Here is a 15422-nt window from a genome sequence, read left to right as displayed (position 1 = left end):
GAGAGGAGCTGGTCTCTGACCTGAAATGTAATCATCCTACTAAGTCTATCTCAATTCTCAACTCATTGGAGGAAACCCACAAAGACCAAGCCATAGCAACTCCTAGCCCATTAGTCCAGGGACAACACAAGGTGTCAAAGATTCTTGTTTTATTCTTTGTATTGCTAGTGGGGTAGAAGTGTGGGGGCAGGTGAGAACATGTCAGTGGCATGGCCAGACTAAGAGTAAGGTGAGGAATCAGAACTGAATTATCCCCCGACTGCCTGTGTGATTTTGAGAAGTTACTAAACCTCTGTAAGCCTTGTTGTTTTTTTCATCATTAAGATTGGAATGATAATACCTCTCTGCCAATCTCAGAGGTTGCTGTGAGGTCCACTCTGATGAGGCACTCTATAGTAAGAAATCACAGTCACAGTGGCAAGATCAGAATAAACAACAACCCTAGGCTTACTGAAGTTACCAACTTGGAAGTGAAATTCCACCCAAGTTTGTTATACTCTGGCTCTAAGGAAGACTTGGGACATGTCTCTCAAGCAGCATTATAAGTCCTATGCACTAGAGTAGAGTGGGCAGAGGGCCAGTCTCTGACTTGTGAATCTTTGAGAATCAGTTTCATGTGTTCATAATAGTGCCATGTGTCAACAGCCTCAGTATTGGGGGATCAAGGCTGAAACACATGCAAACACTTCTGTAAATGCCTTAGCATTGGTGACCCCAAAACTGTGTTTCAGAATCAATTGGCTTCCAAGAAGGTACCTGCTGTCATTCTGGAGCTTGTTGATCCCATCACCATCGCTCCAATTCCTCAGGAGATTCTTCGGGTGGCCTGGTTTCCCCCTTGCCCGGTGCTCTGCACTGTTAGGTTGAGCAGGATGGTCCTAGATGTCCAGTCCACACGGTCCTAGATGACTGCTTCCTTCAGAGTTAGAATCAGTTTGTACACACAATCGTAATTTTCCTTTCCTTGAACAAAGCTCCTGACTCAGTGCCAGGAGATTAGAGGAAGCTCAGCGGAGCAATGTCCAGTGAGCCCAGGTTTCCTCTTGAGGAATCTCAGAGGGGATGAGGCCCGAGGGAGCAAGGCAAATGTTTCTTCTATCGAAGAAGCTCCACAGACATTTGCTCTCGGGAAAGGAGGGTAATGCCAGCACCGGCTGAATGAAGCCCACTGAGCTTTGCTGAGACCCTTCGGGGTCCTGGCTGGCAGTACCTCGCAGAAGATACCTCAGCCCTCCTGGGACTTTCCACGGAGGTTATCCCTGCAGCCAGCCAGGTTGTTTCCATGCTGAGAGACTGTGATGACCGTGATGAGGTGATATGTGGAGAGGCTGATGATCTGTTCAGTGCCTTCAACTCAGACCAACTTCTCATCAGTTCAGGCCAAAGAGAATCGTTGAGAAGCATCAATCATGAGGCCTCATTTTCTCATGTGGGCTTGCCCTATGCACACATGTGCTGCACATTCATTCTTCCCTGGCAACCTGGATCCAAATGGAATCATTTCTCAGTGACCAGAAATGACCCTGTTCCAAGATGTGTGGTTATTTTCTTTATCGAGTATCCTTATTTTTTTTTTTTTTTTGTATCTTAAGTGGCACCTATTCCCAAACCACATTAGCCAAGATATCATGGACAAGTCTCTTAATTTTCTGAGACTCGGTTTTCTTATCTGATAAATGGAAGAATAAATCCTGTCCAGTATATATTTCATGGTTGTTTTAATGATCCAGAATAGGAATTCTCAGTTTCTCTATGATAAGAATCTACTTTCATTTCCCTTAAATCTCACAGTCACCACAGGGCAATATGTCTTGACAAGGAAATGGTGGAATGGAGGAGTAAAAACCTTCTTTATCTTTTCCATTTTTTGTTCCTATGCTAAATATATATTTTTAAATCAGGAAAAGTCCATCAGTAAATAAATATTTATATTTATAAATATATACGCAACACATATGTACACAAATAAGACCATCAGAAGGGCCATCAGGTCATACTCTGGGAGGACTAGGTGCAAAGAGGCTGGAGGAACCACCTGATGGTTTGTCTCCTGGTCTCTTCAGCAAACGGCCTTTCCCGCCTGACTTCTCTGCCTTCAGGAATAGACTGCCACCAGGGCTTGGAACTCAAACAGGAAACACACTTTGGCTTGAAAAAGAAAGAAGCTGGGGGTGGTTTTTTTTCCTTCCCTTTTTATACAATATTATGACACCAATTTGAAAAATAAATCCCAGTTTCTCTGCTTTTCCTCCCAGGTGTTCACAGGACTAAGAAAATAAATACCACATCTAAGGTATGCTGTGCAGGCAGCTCTGGGGGCTCCTGGAGCCGTCTCTAAACAAACACAGCCACCAGGAGAAGGCTTCGGGAAATAACAAGTGCCCACTGACAGCGGAGAGAACCAAGAATGGAAACACAGCTTTGCACAGCCTTTCTGCCTCCTCAGCAGGTTCAGGGAAAAGCTGTTGCTCTCGCTGGAAGGACGACCAAGAACTCAACGTGCGCTTGCTGAGCCCTGCCAAGGGTTATGCTCTGAGGGTTGGAGGCCATTTGTCTCTTTACAGAGGCACCTTTGTGTAGGCTCTCTGGAATGGGAGCTCTTTCCCTTGGCCACATCCGATCTCACCATAGGCAGGAAACCTGCAGCCTGCTCCTCGCGAGTGTCCATGAGGAAACTTACAGGGCTGGTGGGAAGGAAGGGGGAGTTCTTCTTCAATCTGGGAAAGTCTCACCCAAGGCCTTCTGGGAATGTGGAGATTGCTGCATGAGCCAACCATACCCTGGTGGGCCCCAAGTCCATTCAAAATGTTCTGTTGCACTGGCTCTGTTTGGGTATGTCCATTCTTGAAATAAAGAGAATGTATGGCAGAGTGAAGGTTTCCTCCTGAAGGGTGGCTTAACTTCTGCTGGTTAGAGAGGAGAGTGTGTGTGTGTGTGTGTGTGTGTGTGTGTGTGTGTGTGTTACAGTTTCTTGTTTTCTGTCTTGGTTTCACTGGCAATTGGCACATTGTTTAGTCTTTTGAACGGCTCTTCCTTCTCAGGGAAAAGAAGCTGCTCTTCTGGGGAGGTCCCATCATCATGGGTGCTTGGTTCTTGTGAATAATTTTAATCTAAAAGCAAAGAGGCAGAACTGAATTAGTGGCATGGAATCCCAGAAGCCTATGGGAGAGTGAGTCTCAGAGAGAGGAAGGAAGGCCAGCTTCAGGTTGGAAGGAGCCCCATGCAGAAGGACGACTGTCCTTGAACAACTTCAGAATTGGCAACTGGACCCTGACGAGGCCTGGAGTTTGGCACTGCTGGAAGTGAGGGGCGGAAGCACTGGGGACAGACAAGTGTGAGCTTCCCACGTGGTAATCAGCTCGCACCTGTCTTGTGTCCTTGCTATTCATAGACTTTCAGAATGTCACAGCCGGAGGATACCTCAGGGACCATCTCATTCAACCCCTCTGTAGGATAAAGGCCTAAGGTTACACAGAGAGGGACAGAACATCCAGAGCCCAGTTCTCAGATTCCCAGCCTCCACTCCTAGCCATTCCTGCTTAGGCAGTGCTGAGATGTCAACCAGTAACTCAAAGTTGACTTTTTGTTGAAGCCCTGATTCAAGCAACATGATCTGGAGAATTCCCAAGTGTGTCTCCTAGGTCTTTCCTCTTTTCTTCACCTAACCTAGGAGAGACCTAACTTTATTTTAAAAGCATATGGGTGTTTTTTTTTTTTAATTTTAGGTTTTATGAGTATTTTCTCCTGTAAACTTTAAGTCAATTTGAAGTAGAAAACATTGGTGAATGCTCATTGTCTTCAGGGCATGGATTCAAAATGCTTAATCCCTATTTACATGTGGCCTGGTGACACTGCCACTTCAATAATCTGCATTTTCAGTCTATCAACAACACTTATCAAGTCTGATGTATTCAGAGTAGGAAGATGATGTGGGAACAAGAGAAATTTAGGATTCAAAGACCAGGGTTTGTGTCCCAGAATTCCCACCTCTTTACTGTGAGCCTTTGGAAAAATCCCTTAGCTTTCAAAACCCCATCTGGCCAACTGTAATATGAGGATATTTTTCTCACAAAGTTGTGAAGGTCAACTGGTAGACTGTCAATGAAAGCCCATCATAAAGTGTAAAATGGTAAGTAACAGTTAAATAATTGGTATCTTACTTTGGAGGAGAAGGAAAAAGATGTGTATCAAAAGCAACAGAATCTAGGAGCCCTTTCTCATGGTTTTTATCACATCATTGGAAATGACAGTGTGACCACAGAAAGCAACAGAGAAACTACATGTTTAAATGAATGTAGCTTAAACCAAGTGGTGCCAAAAAGAAATTAGGTAAGGAATGAGTAGTCTGAATGGAGTATTTGAAAAATAATTTTAAGATCTGAAAGGAAGGGGAGGAAATGTGCTGCTGAAAAGAGAAAGGGAAGACACTGGGTAGAGGGGCCACATACAAACTGGTTGAATGGGGGGCAAAGGGTGAGACATGAGGTTGGGAATACAGATGGGATAGGGCTTTAAGGGGTTTAATGTGAGGTAATGAGGAACTCTGATAAATTTTTAAGCTGGAGAATAACATGATGAAAAAGAGTTTTAGGAAAATTATTTAACAGTTGTTGTCAGAGTGAGCTGGAATGAAGGAAGAGTCTGACCAAGAGGGTACTATGGAAGCCAGGTTTAAATTTATAAGGCTCCAGGCTATGGAAAGGAAAAGGTGGAACCAAAAGCTGTTGTGGAAACTTCCTGAGTGATAGAAGCTGAAAATGATTCTCATGTTGGTCTAGAGCAGGGGTCTTCAAACTACGGCCCGCAGGCCACATGCAAATACAAATATTGTATTTGTTCCCATTTTGTTTTTTTACTTCAAAATAAGATATGTGTAGTGTGCATAGGAATTTGTTCATAGTTTTTTTTAAAACTATAGTCCGGCCCTCCAAAGGTCTGAGGGACAGTGAACTGGCCCCCTGTTTAAAAAGTTTGAGGACCCCTGGACCCTTTCACAGGGGTCGCCTAAGACCATCGGAAAATACATATATAATTACATATTGTTTTTGTGATTAATCACTATGCTTTAATTATGTTCAATTTGTAACAATGAAAATACATCCTGCATATCAGATATTTACATTATGATTCATAACAGTAGCAAAATTACAGTTATGAAGTAGCAACGAAAATAATTTTATGGTTGGGGGTCACCACAACATGAGGAACTGTATTAAAGGGTCGCGGCATTAGGAAGGTTGAGAACCACTGGTCTAGAGTCTGGAGATCTGGAAGGGGAGTCCATCTTTCTGTTTTGTGGTAGTCACCAGAGGAACAAACCGAGAATATTTCAAGCAACATTTTGTGTTATGTGCCTTATTATGGGCATTATGGTTATTCCAGAATTTATGGAAGTGAGGCATAGACTGGGGACTCTGACAGCACTTCTCTGTGGCATGTAATTTTGCTCGATGACAGCAATTTGTGGCACATTTCCTTGTGGTAAGCTTTCTCTTACTGCCTGAGCACACAAGTCCCCTGAGGGGAGGAACTTCATCTTACTCACCTTGGTATTCCCGGAGCAAGTGCAGTGCCTATTCAGAGGACATGCTGTGGAAGTACTGACGGATTAGAACAGCAAGAAGAGAGAGAGAACATCATGGCAGTGGTGGGTGGCTATGCTTGAGGCAGAGTGGCAACTGGCACTGCCTACATTTCCCACGGATGGAGCCCATCTTTTTTCAGATGATAGAAGACCCTGGCTTCTCCTTTTTCTCTCTCTAGCTGAGCTATTTGCTTGCTTGTTAGCACTTCCAGGGCGAAGAGAAGGAAGTGAAACTCAAATCCCTCTCATTTGGTTTTTCAGCAGTTTTGATGAAGGTCTTGATTGGGTAGGAGTTTGGAGACCCTGGGTAACATGAGATTTTGATGTGGTTTGTGGATTCTAGTACTATAGATAACTGAGAGTTGACTGTATGTATATGCACTAAAAACAAGAAATATGAGTTCATATCCTCTTTTGGAGTCAAAGAGATGTCAGTCTCTTACCCCCTTATACCCAAATTAGGAGGGGGTTGGTGAAGTTACATAGCGAAGATCTCATTTTAGAAGGTAGTTGGATGTGGCTAAACCTGACTTTTTGACCCCTGATGGAAAGAGAGCATTCATGTTTCTGTAGTTAGAACTCAAGTTTCTCTGGTAATTGGGCAGGTCAGGCAATTAACTAAAGTCTCTATAATTTCTTAAACACCTTTCATAATATTTACAACATCTGACAAGCACTAGGGACAGCAGCCCCATGTTCCTAGTTCTCTGCTCTATTATAGAGATAAGTGATATAGCGGGCTCTTGTGATAGCTTGAAATTCACAAAACTACTGCAGCATATAATTCCCCGTTGAAAGGAGTAAATTTTAAAATTTCACTAGTGCTGGGAGTTGACTTTGTTTTGGGGGCCATCTTCTGGAAATCAACACATTTTTATTACTTCAAGAGAAGCAATAAACTGAGAGACTTACTCCTCAACGTTGCCCTCTCAGGGCAAATAATTCGAATCATGCCCAGCAAAATGGCCAATAACTGTAAGAGTGGACCCTTCCCCGATCATTTGGGAAGTATCCAAGTCTGCCCTAATTTCAGTTGGAAATAAATAGAAAGGCACAAACTTAAAAGGTCTCAACTTGACTTTTTAAAAAGTCAAGGAAATATTCCTGCTTAAAGTGAGCCTTGAGGAGGAGAGAGGGGGTTTGCACAGTTTTTCAGATCTTAGCTATTTCTGGGTTCTCCAACATCTTAGGAGGCCCAGCTTCATAAGAGTGTTTCCTGCCATCAGAGGCTTTCAAATGTAGCTGGACAATCAGGTTTTACTAGGGGTGGAGAAGTCTGGGATTTATTGATAGGTCGGGAAGTTCAACTAGATTATTGGTTTTCAAAGTGTGGTCCCTAGACCAGCAGTATCAGCATTTCCTGGAAACTTGTCAGAAATGTAAATTCTTAAGGCATCCTGATCTACTGAATAACAAATCCAGCAATCTGTGTTTTGAAAGCCCTCCAGGTTATTTGAACATATACTCAAGTTTGGGAATCACTGGACTAATAGAATCCCTTTCAACTTTGAGATCTTACTGGTACTATTATCTAACTCTGGGAGAAGGTTCTTAATTTCAGAGCTCAAATGATGCCACCTAACTGGTGGTAAAGCATGAGAGGCCATCTTACAATGCTGCAAGCACAAGGCAAGTCTTTAAATTATGACTATTTTATACACAAAAATCTTTATGTGTAAACAAATACATCCCCATTTTTAAGAATTTAGAAATTATGGAAAAAATTTAAAAATCATCTAGAAGTAATTTCTGTTAACTTTTTGGTATATATTTTCCCAGTTTGTTTCTGTGCTTATATATTTTTAATAAAATTGAAATCAGCTATTTCCATTTAACATTATTCTGAAAGCATTTCTGATATCATTAAAAATTCATTATATAATTTCCAGTGGCTGAAAATTATTCCATTTGATGACGTTCACATAGCTTATCTAACCATTTCCCTAAATGTTGGGCTTTTAGGTAATTTCCAATTTTTTTTTTGCTATTATGAATAATATAGACATTTTAAAACACTGGTTTCTGTATTTCTGGAAACTTGCATTTTGCTTAGAATAAATACCTAGAAGTATAGAACAATTTTAAGGGTCAGAGTAAATGAACTGGATTTAATATTTGCAAGGATCTTCTTGATACATGGCTCCAAATGCTTACCAGCGCAGCTGGACCAGTTTATACTCTGGCCTCACTGATTGAATGTGCCTGACTCGCCACACCCTTGACAACAATGAATATCATTTTTAAAAGAAAAGCAAATTATGCTAATTTGGTAAGTGAAACATGGCAGGGCTTTCTCACTATTTTAACTTGAAATTCTTTCTCCTCCTTTTTCTTAGTTTGTTATATTAAATATTATTTCACAGGTTTATTAGCCCATGGCATTACTTTTGTGAATTGTCTGTTCACAACTGCATTCCTAGTATTTTCTCCTGCTGGTTTCTAAGAGATCATTATACATTATGAGAATTAACCTGCTCATTGAGATAGCTATTGCAAACATCTTGTCTTTAGCCTTTTAAAGATCTATATTGATTCTTGACTTGTAGAGTCTTAAACTTGTTAATAGTCCAATATGTCACGTTTTCCTCTTTAAAAAGTCCTTGCTCACAGTGTGATGATAGTCACCTATATTTCCCCCCAGCTAGTAACATTTAATTCTTTAATAGAATTAGAGTTTTTCTGTTTTGTTTCTGGAGTATAGAGTTGAGAAGTTGATATATAATGACATTTTCCCAGTCAGGCAATTTTTTGGCTAGTATATGTTAAACAGTTCATTGCCTTTAAATTAGTTTATGATCTTCCTTTTTTTTTTCTTCATTAGTTTTTATGTACTAGGGTTTCTTAGGGCCTCTTCTGTACAGTTGATTTATCTATACAATATTGTGCCAACTACAGTGGCTTTATAGCTGTTTTAATATCTTGTGGGAAGCCCTTCCTCATAGTTCTTTCATTAAATGCCTTCACTATTGCATTGGTTTTTTTTTTTAAAGTTAAAAAACAATTGCAATAAGATTTTGTTTGGCATCTCTATTTAGAAACAAGTTTCTAAATTCAAACCTTTTTAAAAAATATTTGTTAAATCTTTAAGTCTTCATCTATTTTTATATCTCTCATATTATGCAATGTGTTATCTATAATAATAAAAGGGTAATATGCTAATTAGACCAGACAACCAAACGTCCTTCCGGACAAAGCTGGGGCTGCGAGGGCCGTGCCCCTTGCACGAATTTTGTGCATCAGGCCTCTAGTAATTAAATAAAACCATTACTGCATTTATATTTTTATTGCAATTATTATATATTTTTACATTTTAATAACTATGATCATTGGTTTTCTCTTTTTGAAATTAGGTTTTCAAATATTTGACATGTTTAAAGAACTAGTTTTAGATTTTCCTGTTTTAAAATTATTTAATTTCTATTTTATTTTTATTATTTTCTTCCTTCTGCCTCTCCTATTTTGTTTTATTCTTATAATTTTGGAATGATTCATTACTTTTTTTCCCCCTCTTTTGAATGATAGATGTATATGGGTCTCTGAACATACCTCCAAATATGGTTTAAGCTATAGTCTATAAGTTTTGAATGAGAGCCTTTATTTTTATTTTTCTAAGTCAATAATGATGGTTTTAATCTCTTGAATCTACTGTTCTTTAGAAAAATTTAAAATCATTGAATAATTAAATTTTGTTTGCTTATTTATTTAATCTTCTATTATTAATTTCTAGCTTTATTGCTTTGTAGTTAAATAAAATAAACTTTATAATTTCTGTTTCTGAATTTTATATAGATTTTTTGGTAAATTTGTTTATGATCTATTTTAGTAAATATTCTGTGGGTCCTTGAAAAAATGGAGATATTTAATTTGTTTATAGGTTATCAAGTTATTTTATCCAAGTTTTATGTCACTTATTTATTTATTTTTTTAAGGCGAAAACAAATATTTTAAAGCCTCTCAATATTGGTCTTTCTGTCAATTTTTTCTTATCTGTCATTTTTTTTCTTTAGAATATATATTGATACTATTTCTCACATTATATATTTTGATTCTATTATTAGATACCTAAAATTTTATGACCATTACATTATATCTCATACTCGACTCTACTTTTTATCAAATAAAAGTGACCTTCTTTATTCTATTTTGTGTTTTTGGCATGTTGGCAAGTTAGTTTGTCTAAAATTTATATAATTAACAATACATTTATTACTTTTAATTTCTCTATGCCTAAAAAAGGATATGACAAATAAATATATATATCCTTTTGTTTTAGGTATATCTCTTATAAGCATAACATTACATTTTAATTTCTAATCCCCTTTTGTTAGGAGACTTTAACATACATTTTTTGTCATTATTGATGTATTTAGTCTCAACCTCTTTCATCATACTTCAAAAAAATTTTTAATGTTTGCTTATTATTTGCTTTCTGTTTTTGCTACATTGATAAGGTTCATAAATTTTAAATTCTCCCAGATTTGAAAAGTGTGTGCCCTGTTTTTAGTTTCACTAAAGGATTATTTAGTTATTAAAAGTTTCTTCTGAGAAACTCTTTTAAATTGCCAAAATGAAAAAATACAATGAAAAATTTAACATATCTTTATTATTCCTTCAACAATGTCTCATAAATGCTTTCAGCATTGTTTAATAGAACTTTAGGTTTGGGATCCATGTTACTAATGCTTCCATTATGTATCTTCTCTTGCAAAGAATGATCCATTTGCATTTATTTGTATAACTGTATTTAACAGTTTTTTAAAACTTCATTTTAATTTAACTGTATTCAGTTTTTATCAAAAGTTCTTTTGTGCTGTGATGCATGAAATCTCATGAAAACCCTTTTTCTAGTGGAAGACCACTTGATGTTCCGAAGGGCTCAAAACACCAGGTTATTGCGGCATCTGAATACTTACCAGAGTGAGAAAGCTTAGAAATATTACTTTTGTCTTTTGAGATTTGTCTCATGATAGTATAGAGAATATTATTAATGTAATATCTCATGAAGACCCTGGTTCCCGAACACCAAGACAGTGGTTTCTCTTCACCATAGAATTTCTAGCTGGGTTTCAGCAGAGAAGAAACTAAGAGACAGGCTGCCTGGCTCCTATAGCTAAGTGGAGAGCTAACATAGTATAAAGGGAATGAAGATGTCCCCTTTGTTTTTGTTTGTTCAGTTGTTCAGTCCTTTGTCCACTGTTCAACAAACATTATTGCGCAACTATTAGAAAACCAGGCACAGTGTTAAGTGCTAGGTGAACACCATAACCAAAATAGATAACTCATGTGGTTACTCTTTCAGTGGAGTTCTCATACAGGTCCTCAAGGCTGTGGTGAACTCATGATGAGTGTGTCCATGCACTGGGAATTCCCGCCCCCCCGCCCAGGAGCTCCCGTGGGTGACTTGTTGGAAGTTCTAGGTTAAGTGTGCAGATTTGACTTCAACATAAAGAAGCACTTTCTAACAATTAGACTTGTTTATCAGCAGAACAGTCTTTCTTTTGATGCGGTAAATTCCCTGCCACTGGAATGATTCAAGCTGAGGCTCTCAGGATAGTATAAACGAAGTCTCAGAAGAATCGTGAGCTTTCATTCGTGAGTTTTGGAACTGATGCCTCACAAGTGCCTGAAACATAGCAGGTATTCAATAAAAGCTTGGCAGGTAAATGAATGGATGGATGAACAAAGTGAAAGAGAGGATGATTTCTCAAAGCCTGTGCAACTCTGAGATTCAGTGATTTCATATTAGGTCAGGGCTCCCAAAAGACCCCAAATAAAGCTTCTCATCCTCACCTCAAAGACCAGGAAAACTTACCGTGCAAGGTGGCTGCATCCAGGGCTCTCCATCCACTTGCATCGGCAGCAGCTTGTTTGTCCTGGAACCCCGGAGAACCAAGATAACACAGTGAGCTTCTTAGAGTCAGAGAATCAGGGTTGTCCCCGCCAGGGAAACTGAAGTGGGAAGTCCTTATCTGCCCACATAGGAGTGGTTCTCTAAGACTGTTTTGGGGAGGAGGGATTATTAAAAAAAATTCCCAGGCCCACGTTAAGGATATTGACTTTCCAGGTCCAGGAGATTGCATTTTGATAAGTACTATGGGTGATTTTGTTGTTTTGGTCTTCAGACCCTACTTTGAGAAACACTGCCCTGGGTGAGCAGTGAAATCCACAGAAGCCTGGGGATCAGGGGCTAACAAGCATAGCAGCATAACTGCTGAACAGACCCTCAAACAATCAGGCAGAGGGCCTGCAGATGGTGCCAAAAACTTCACTGAAATGGGAAAGGCTATGAAATGGGAAAAGGCCTGGTTTCTATGTTGAGTGAGAAGTTGCATTGTGTCAATGATATAATGTCTCCAACTTGTACAAGGTACAGCTCAGATATGAGTGTGTCTTGCCTTGCCTCTGATCCTAACCACCCCCTCTTTTATCTGGTTGCACGAACTGGGAAATGGGGTCATTGGGAACATTGTCCCCATTGGTAGGAAGAGAGGAGAGGAGACAGTGTTGCTTTTTTGTTTGGGACAAAGCTTCTCTGGCAAGTGTATTGTCAAAAGGAGAGAGACGAGGTCTCAGATCTTTCTTCTGTTAAAGAGTTGTGAATTCATACTACCTCACCTTTGGGAGAAAAGGCAGGTCCTCCCAGAGGTCTCTGGTCTGGGTGAGCAGGGAACAGTTGCTACCCACTGGACAGGAAGCCCTCACCTGACAACTGCCCTGTATTTGAAACTATAAAATGTGGGAGGCAAGTTGTGTTTTAATTTGATCATTCTCTGACTGACCCTGGGGATATTTAAAACAACAACAAGAACAACAATAAACCTAATAGTCAAACAAGTAATAAGAGGAGAGAGTGGATTTCTGTTTTGGGGACTGAGGAGAGAATCTGGAAAATGCCCAGGAGGATGGAGCTCCTGGCTCACCCACTCTGTTTCTATCTCGAAATAGTCTACTGAATATAAAGAGAAATTCTTCCTTCTTTTACATGGATTTTGAAAAATTCTTCCAGGATTCAGATGTTACATTCTTTGTGGTCTACATAAGTTATAGCTTAGATGTGCTGATTGGACCTACCCAATACTAGAGTCATGGTGACTGGACAGGGAAGGAAGAGATTTATCTGGAAAGCAGAGGACCCAGCACAGCAACAGCCCAGAGAGAAAGAGGAGCAAAGCTTTGGGTAAATAACAGAAAAGACAGAGAAGACACAGGGACAGAATGAAGAAAAGAGGTTCGTGAGATAGACCTTCAGCTAAGAGACATCAAGGAACAATTTCAGGGGACCATTCGGAGGCATGCAGGGAGTGTCAGGAGCAGGGTTTCCATAAATGTGCTCTGAGGACACTTGCCCAAGAGGTTCTTGGAGAAAAGGATTCTGTGGTCAAATATCTTTGGGAAACCTGCATGCCGTGGTCCCCTCTAGGAGGTCCCCAAGGCACACTAATAGATTTTATCTGCAGAAATTGAATGGAAAAAGGAAAGGAACAAAGACTTCTGAAATAATCAGGTGGAGAAGAAGCTGATTAGTTGCACTGATTAAACAGAAGCAATCCAAATCACAGGATCCCCTCCTTTCGACTCCTTCTCTTCTAGGCGCCTGCAGTGGCTGACCTGATGGTCCATACCATGAAGAACCATCATCCTCTTAGTCAATTATAATGGGTTTCCTGATGTTGATGGTTTAGCTCTACAAAGGCATATAGAAAACAGTGTTTCTAAGGCCACTATCCAAGAAAGAGCAGAGCAGAAAGCCTGCTTTTTGTCAGAGTGTGCCCTCCGACATACAGCTAACATTTTAATTTGTAAATATAAAAAGGCAAGGAGTCTTATACTCCTGCTTAGAGAATTTCATCAATTCATTCTAAGACAACAGCAAATTGGTTGTGGTAGACCCTCTAGTTTATGTCCTGGGTGACTGCATTATATCTACTTTGGGAAATGGTCTCCAAAGAAAGACATTCTTTATAAATGTTATCAAGCTTCTGCCCCCCACTCCCCATACTTCCTGCACTTAAATCTAGGAACAAATCGGGAGACTTGGAGGATGCTGGGTAATGTGGAAGCGTACCTGATGGTGACAGAGGAGCACTGGGCCAGCCTCCTGCCCGCACTCTTCAGGCCAGTGTAGATCTGCCCCATTTCCATGGCTCCCTCTAGTCCCACCACTTCAAGAAGCTGGTCACTCAGGTCTGCAGAGTGAGAAAAGCAAAAGCAGTACATATACATCTCTGTGCTCCTCAGGCAGGTTTTGGCCAACCCAGATCTGTCAATATCTCTTCATCTCCCACCAAACAGCATTTTCATACTCATTCTGAATAGAAAATTTCTTCAAAGGCCATTAAATGTACCTTTTCATGAACAGAAACCCAGTTCTAGTGAAAAAAAGGTGTTGATGTGGAGTAACATTAAAGATGAACTGAGCTATTTCTGAAGTTATTTTCAAGCTAAAAAGACATTGGATTGGGATTAATATAGGAAGGAATGTTGATGAAGACCATTATTCATAGCTGGATCAAGTTTCTCTTCTCTGAATGTCTGAATAACATCTTGGCCTTACTGATGATGACTGATGGTTAATTAACCTCAATTTTGGCCTATGGTAAGCCAGTGGTGAGCCAACCTCCTTGGACATCCTTGGGGAAATCAGTGACCTCTTTCAGGACACCAGGTGCCTAATCTGAGCCAAGGAAAATAATATTTTACCTACACCAGATTATTCTGGGTCCACAGTAGAAAAAGAGGAACAGAAAATAGTGTCAGGCTCAGAGTCACATAATATCGACGACCTCCCACAGTGGTAGTAACTTCTGATTTGACACCTGGAAGAGGTTCTTTTTTCAAGTTCCTGAGGCTTAGATTGTGCCTGCCCAATTTATTGTGAAAGCAATGGAAGTCTTAAGATTTGATGTTGGGCCCAAGTCTCACTTTTACAACCCAACTTTTATTTATTTAAAACAGAAACAAAATAAAAATGCAGACTCTTTAAAAGCTTCCATTCTTTTGCCTACTACAGCAAAGGCACTTTTTTCATAGGTTGTAGCTAATCACTAACATCCTGTTAATATCCACAAACTAAAAAATGGTGTCTATGTTAATTTTTTTGTTTACTTAACAGATGGCTTCTGTCTTCTAAGGAACCTCCTGATATATTGCAATAATGTTTATTAGCATTGGCAAGCAGATATTTGGGTTTGTTTTTACTTTTTTTTTTTGTTTAAAAGACTATTGTTTAAAAAACATTCTCTTGATGGATGTATTTGTAGTGAAGACAGTTAAACAAACCATTGCGCTGACCACAAATGTGTCAACATTGCTAATGTCTAACCTACTGGTAATCATTGATGAATATCAACTGCCAACAGATACACAAATTGCTTTAGTCTTTCTGTAACAGGTATATAGCGTCCCCTTCTACATCCATGGCACTCCCATTCTCCTCTGGTATCTCTCTCTCTCTCTCTCTCTCTCTCTCTCTCTCTCTCTCCATCTATGAAAAGATACTATCTCCTTAAAGTCTCCATCTCATTTGGACTTGGAACAAGAAGTCATGAAGGGCAATGTTTGCTTAGGCGAACGCTCCAGGCTCTCTTAAGGAGTTTACTTCCAATAAACAACACATGTCTAAACCTCTAGTCACTTAATTAGTTCCCTTCTTACCAAAGAGCATTAAATAACCATTGGTAATCTTAGTTTACTGTGTCATTTTAACAGTGTCAGTGAAATCAACATGGGTTATGTGACAGAGAGAGAGAGAGAGAGAGAGGGAGAGAGAGAGAGAGAGAGAAAGAAAGAAGAAGAAGAAGAAGAAGAAGAAGAAGAAGAAGAAGAAGGAGGAGGAGGA

At 39.6% G+C, this 15422-nt stretch overlaps 1 protein-coding gene across 1 annotated transcript in view; it reads right to left on the bottom strand.

The window, feature by feature from the left end:
- The window catches only part of DGKG (diacylglycerol kinase, gamma 90kDa), a 206171-nt gene that overhangs the window by 11241 nt on the left and 179508 nt on the right, over positions 1-15422 (bottom strand). Inside the window, exons 23-25 of the mRNA XM_014530473.1 lie at positions 13650-13770; positions 11397-11457; positions 757-3110 (exon numbers count right to left, since the gene is read on the bottom strand). Of these exons, the coding sequence (XP_014385959.1) occupies positions 3012-3110; positions 11397-11457; positions 13650-13770 (281 nt within the window). The 3' untranslated portion in view covers positions 757-3011. The remainder of the gene's footprint in view (positions 1-756; positions 3111-11396; positions 11458-13649; positions 13771-15422) is intronic.

The sequence above is a fragment of the Myotis brandtii genome, unplaced genomic scaffold (genome assembly GCF_000412655.1).
Source record: "Myotis brandtii unplaced genomic scaffold, ASM41265v1 scaffold118, whole genome shotgun sequence".
NCBI lineage: Eukaryota > Metazoa > Chordata > Mammalia > Chiroptera > Vespertilionidae > Myotis > Myotis brandtii.
This window is presented reverse-complemented; position numbering and strand designations above follow the sequence as displayed.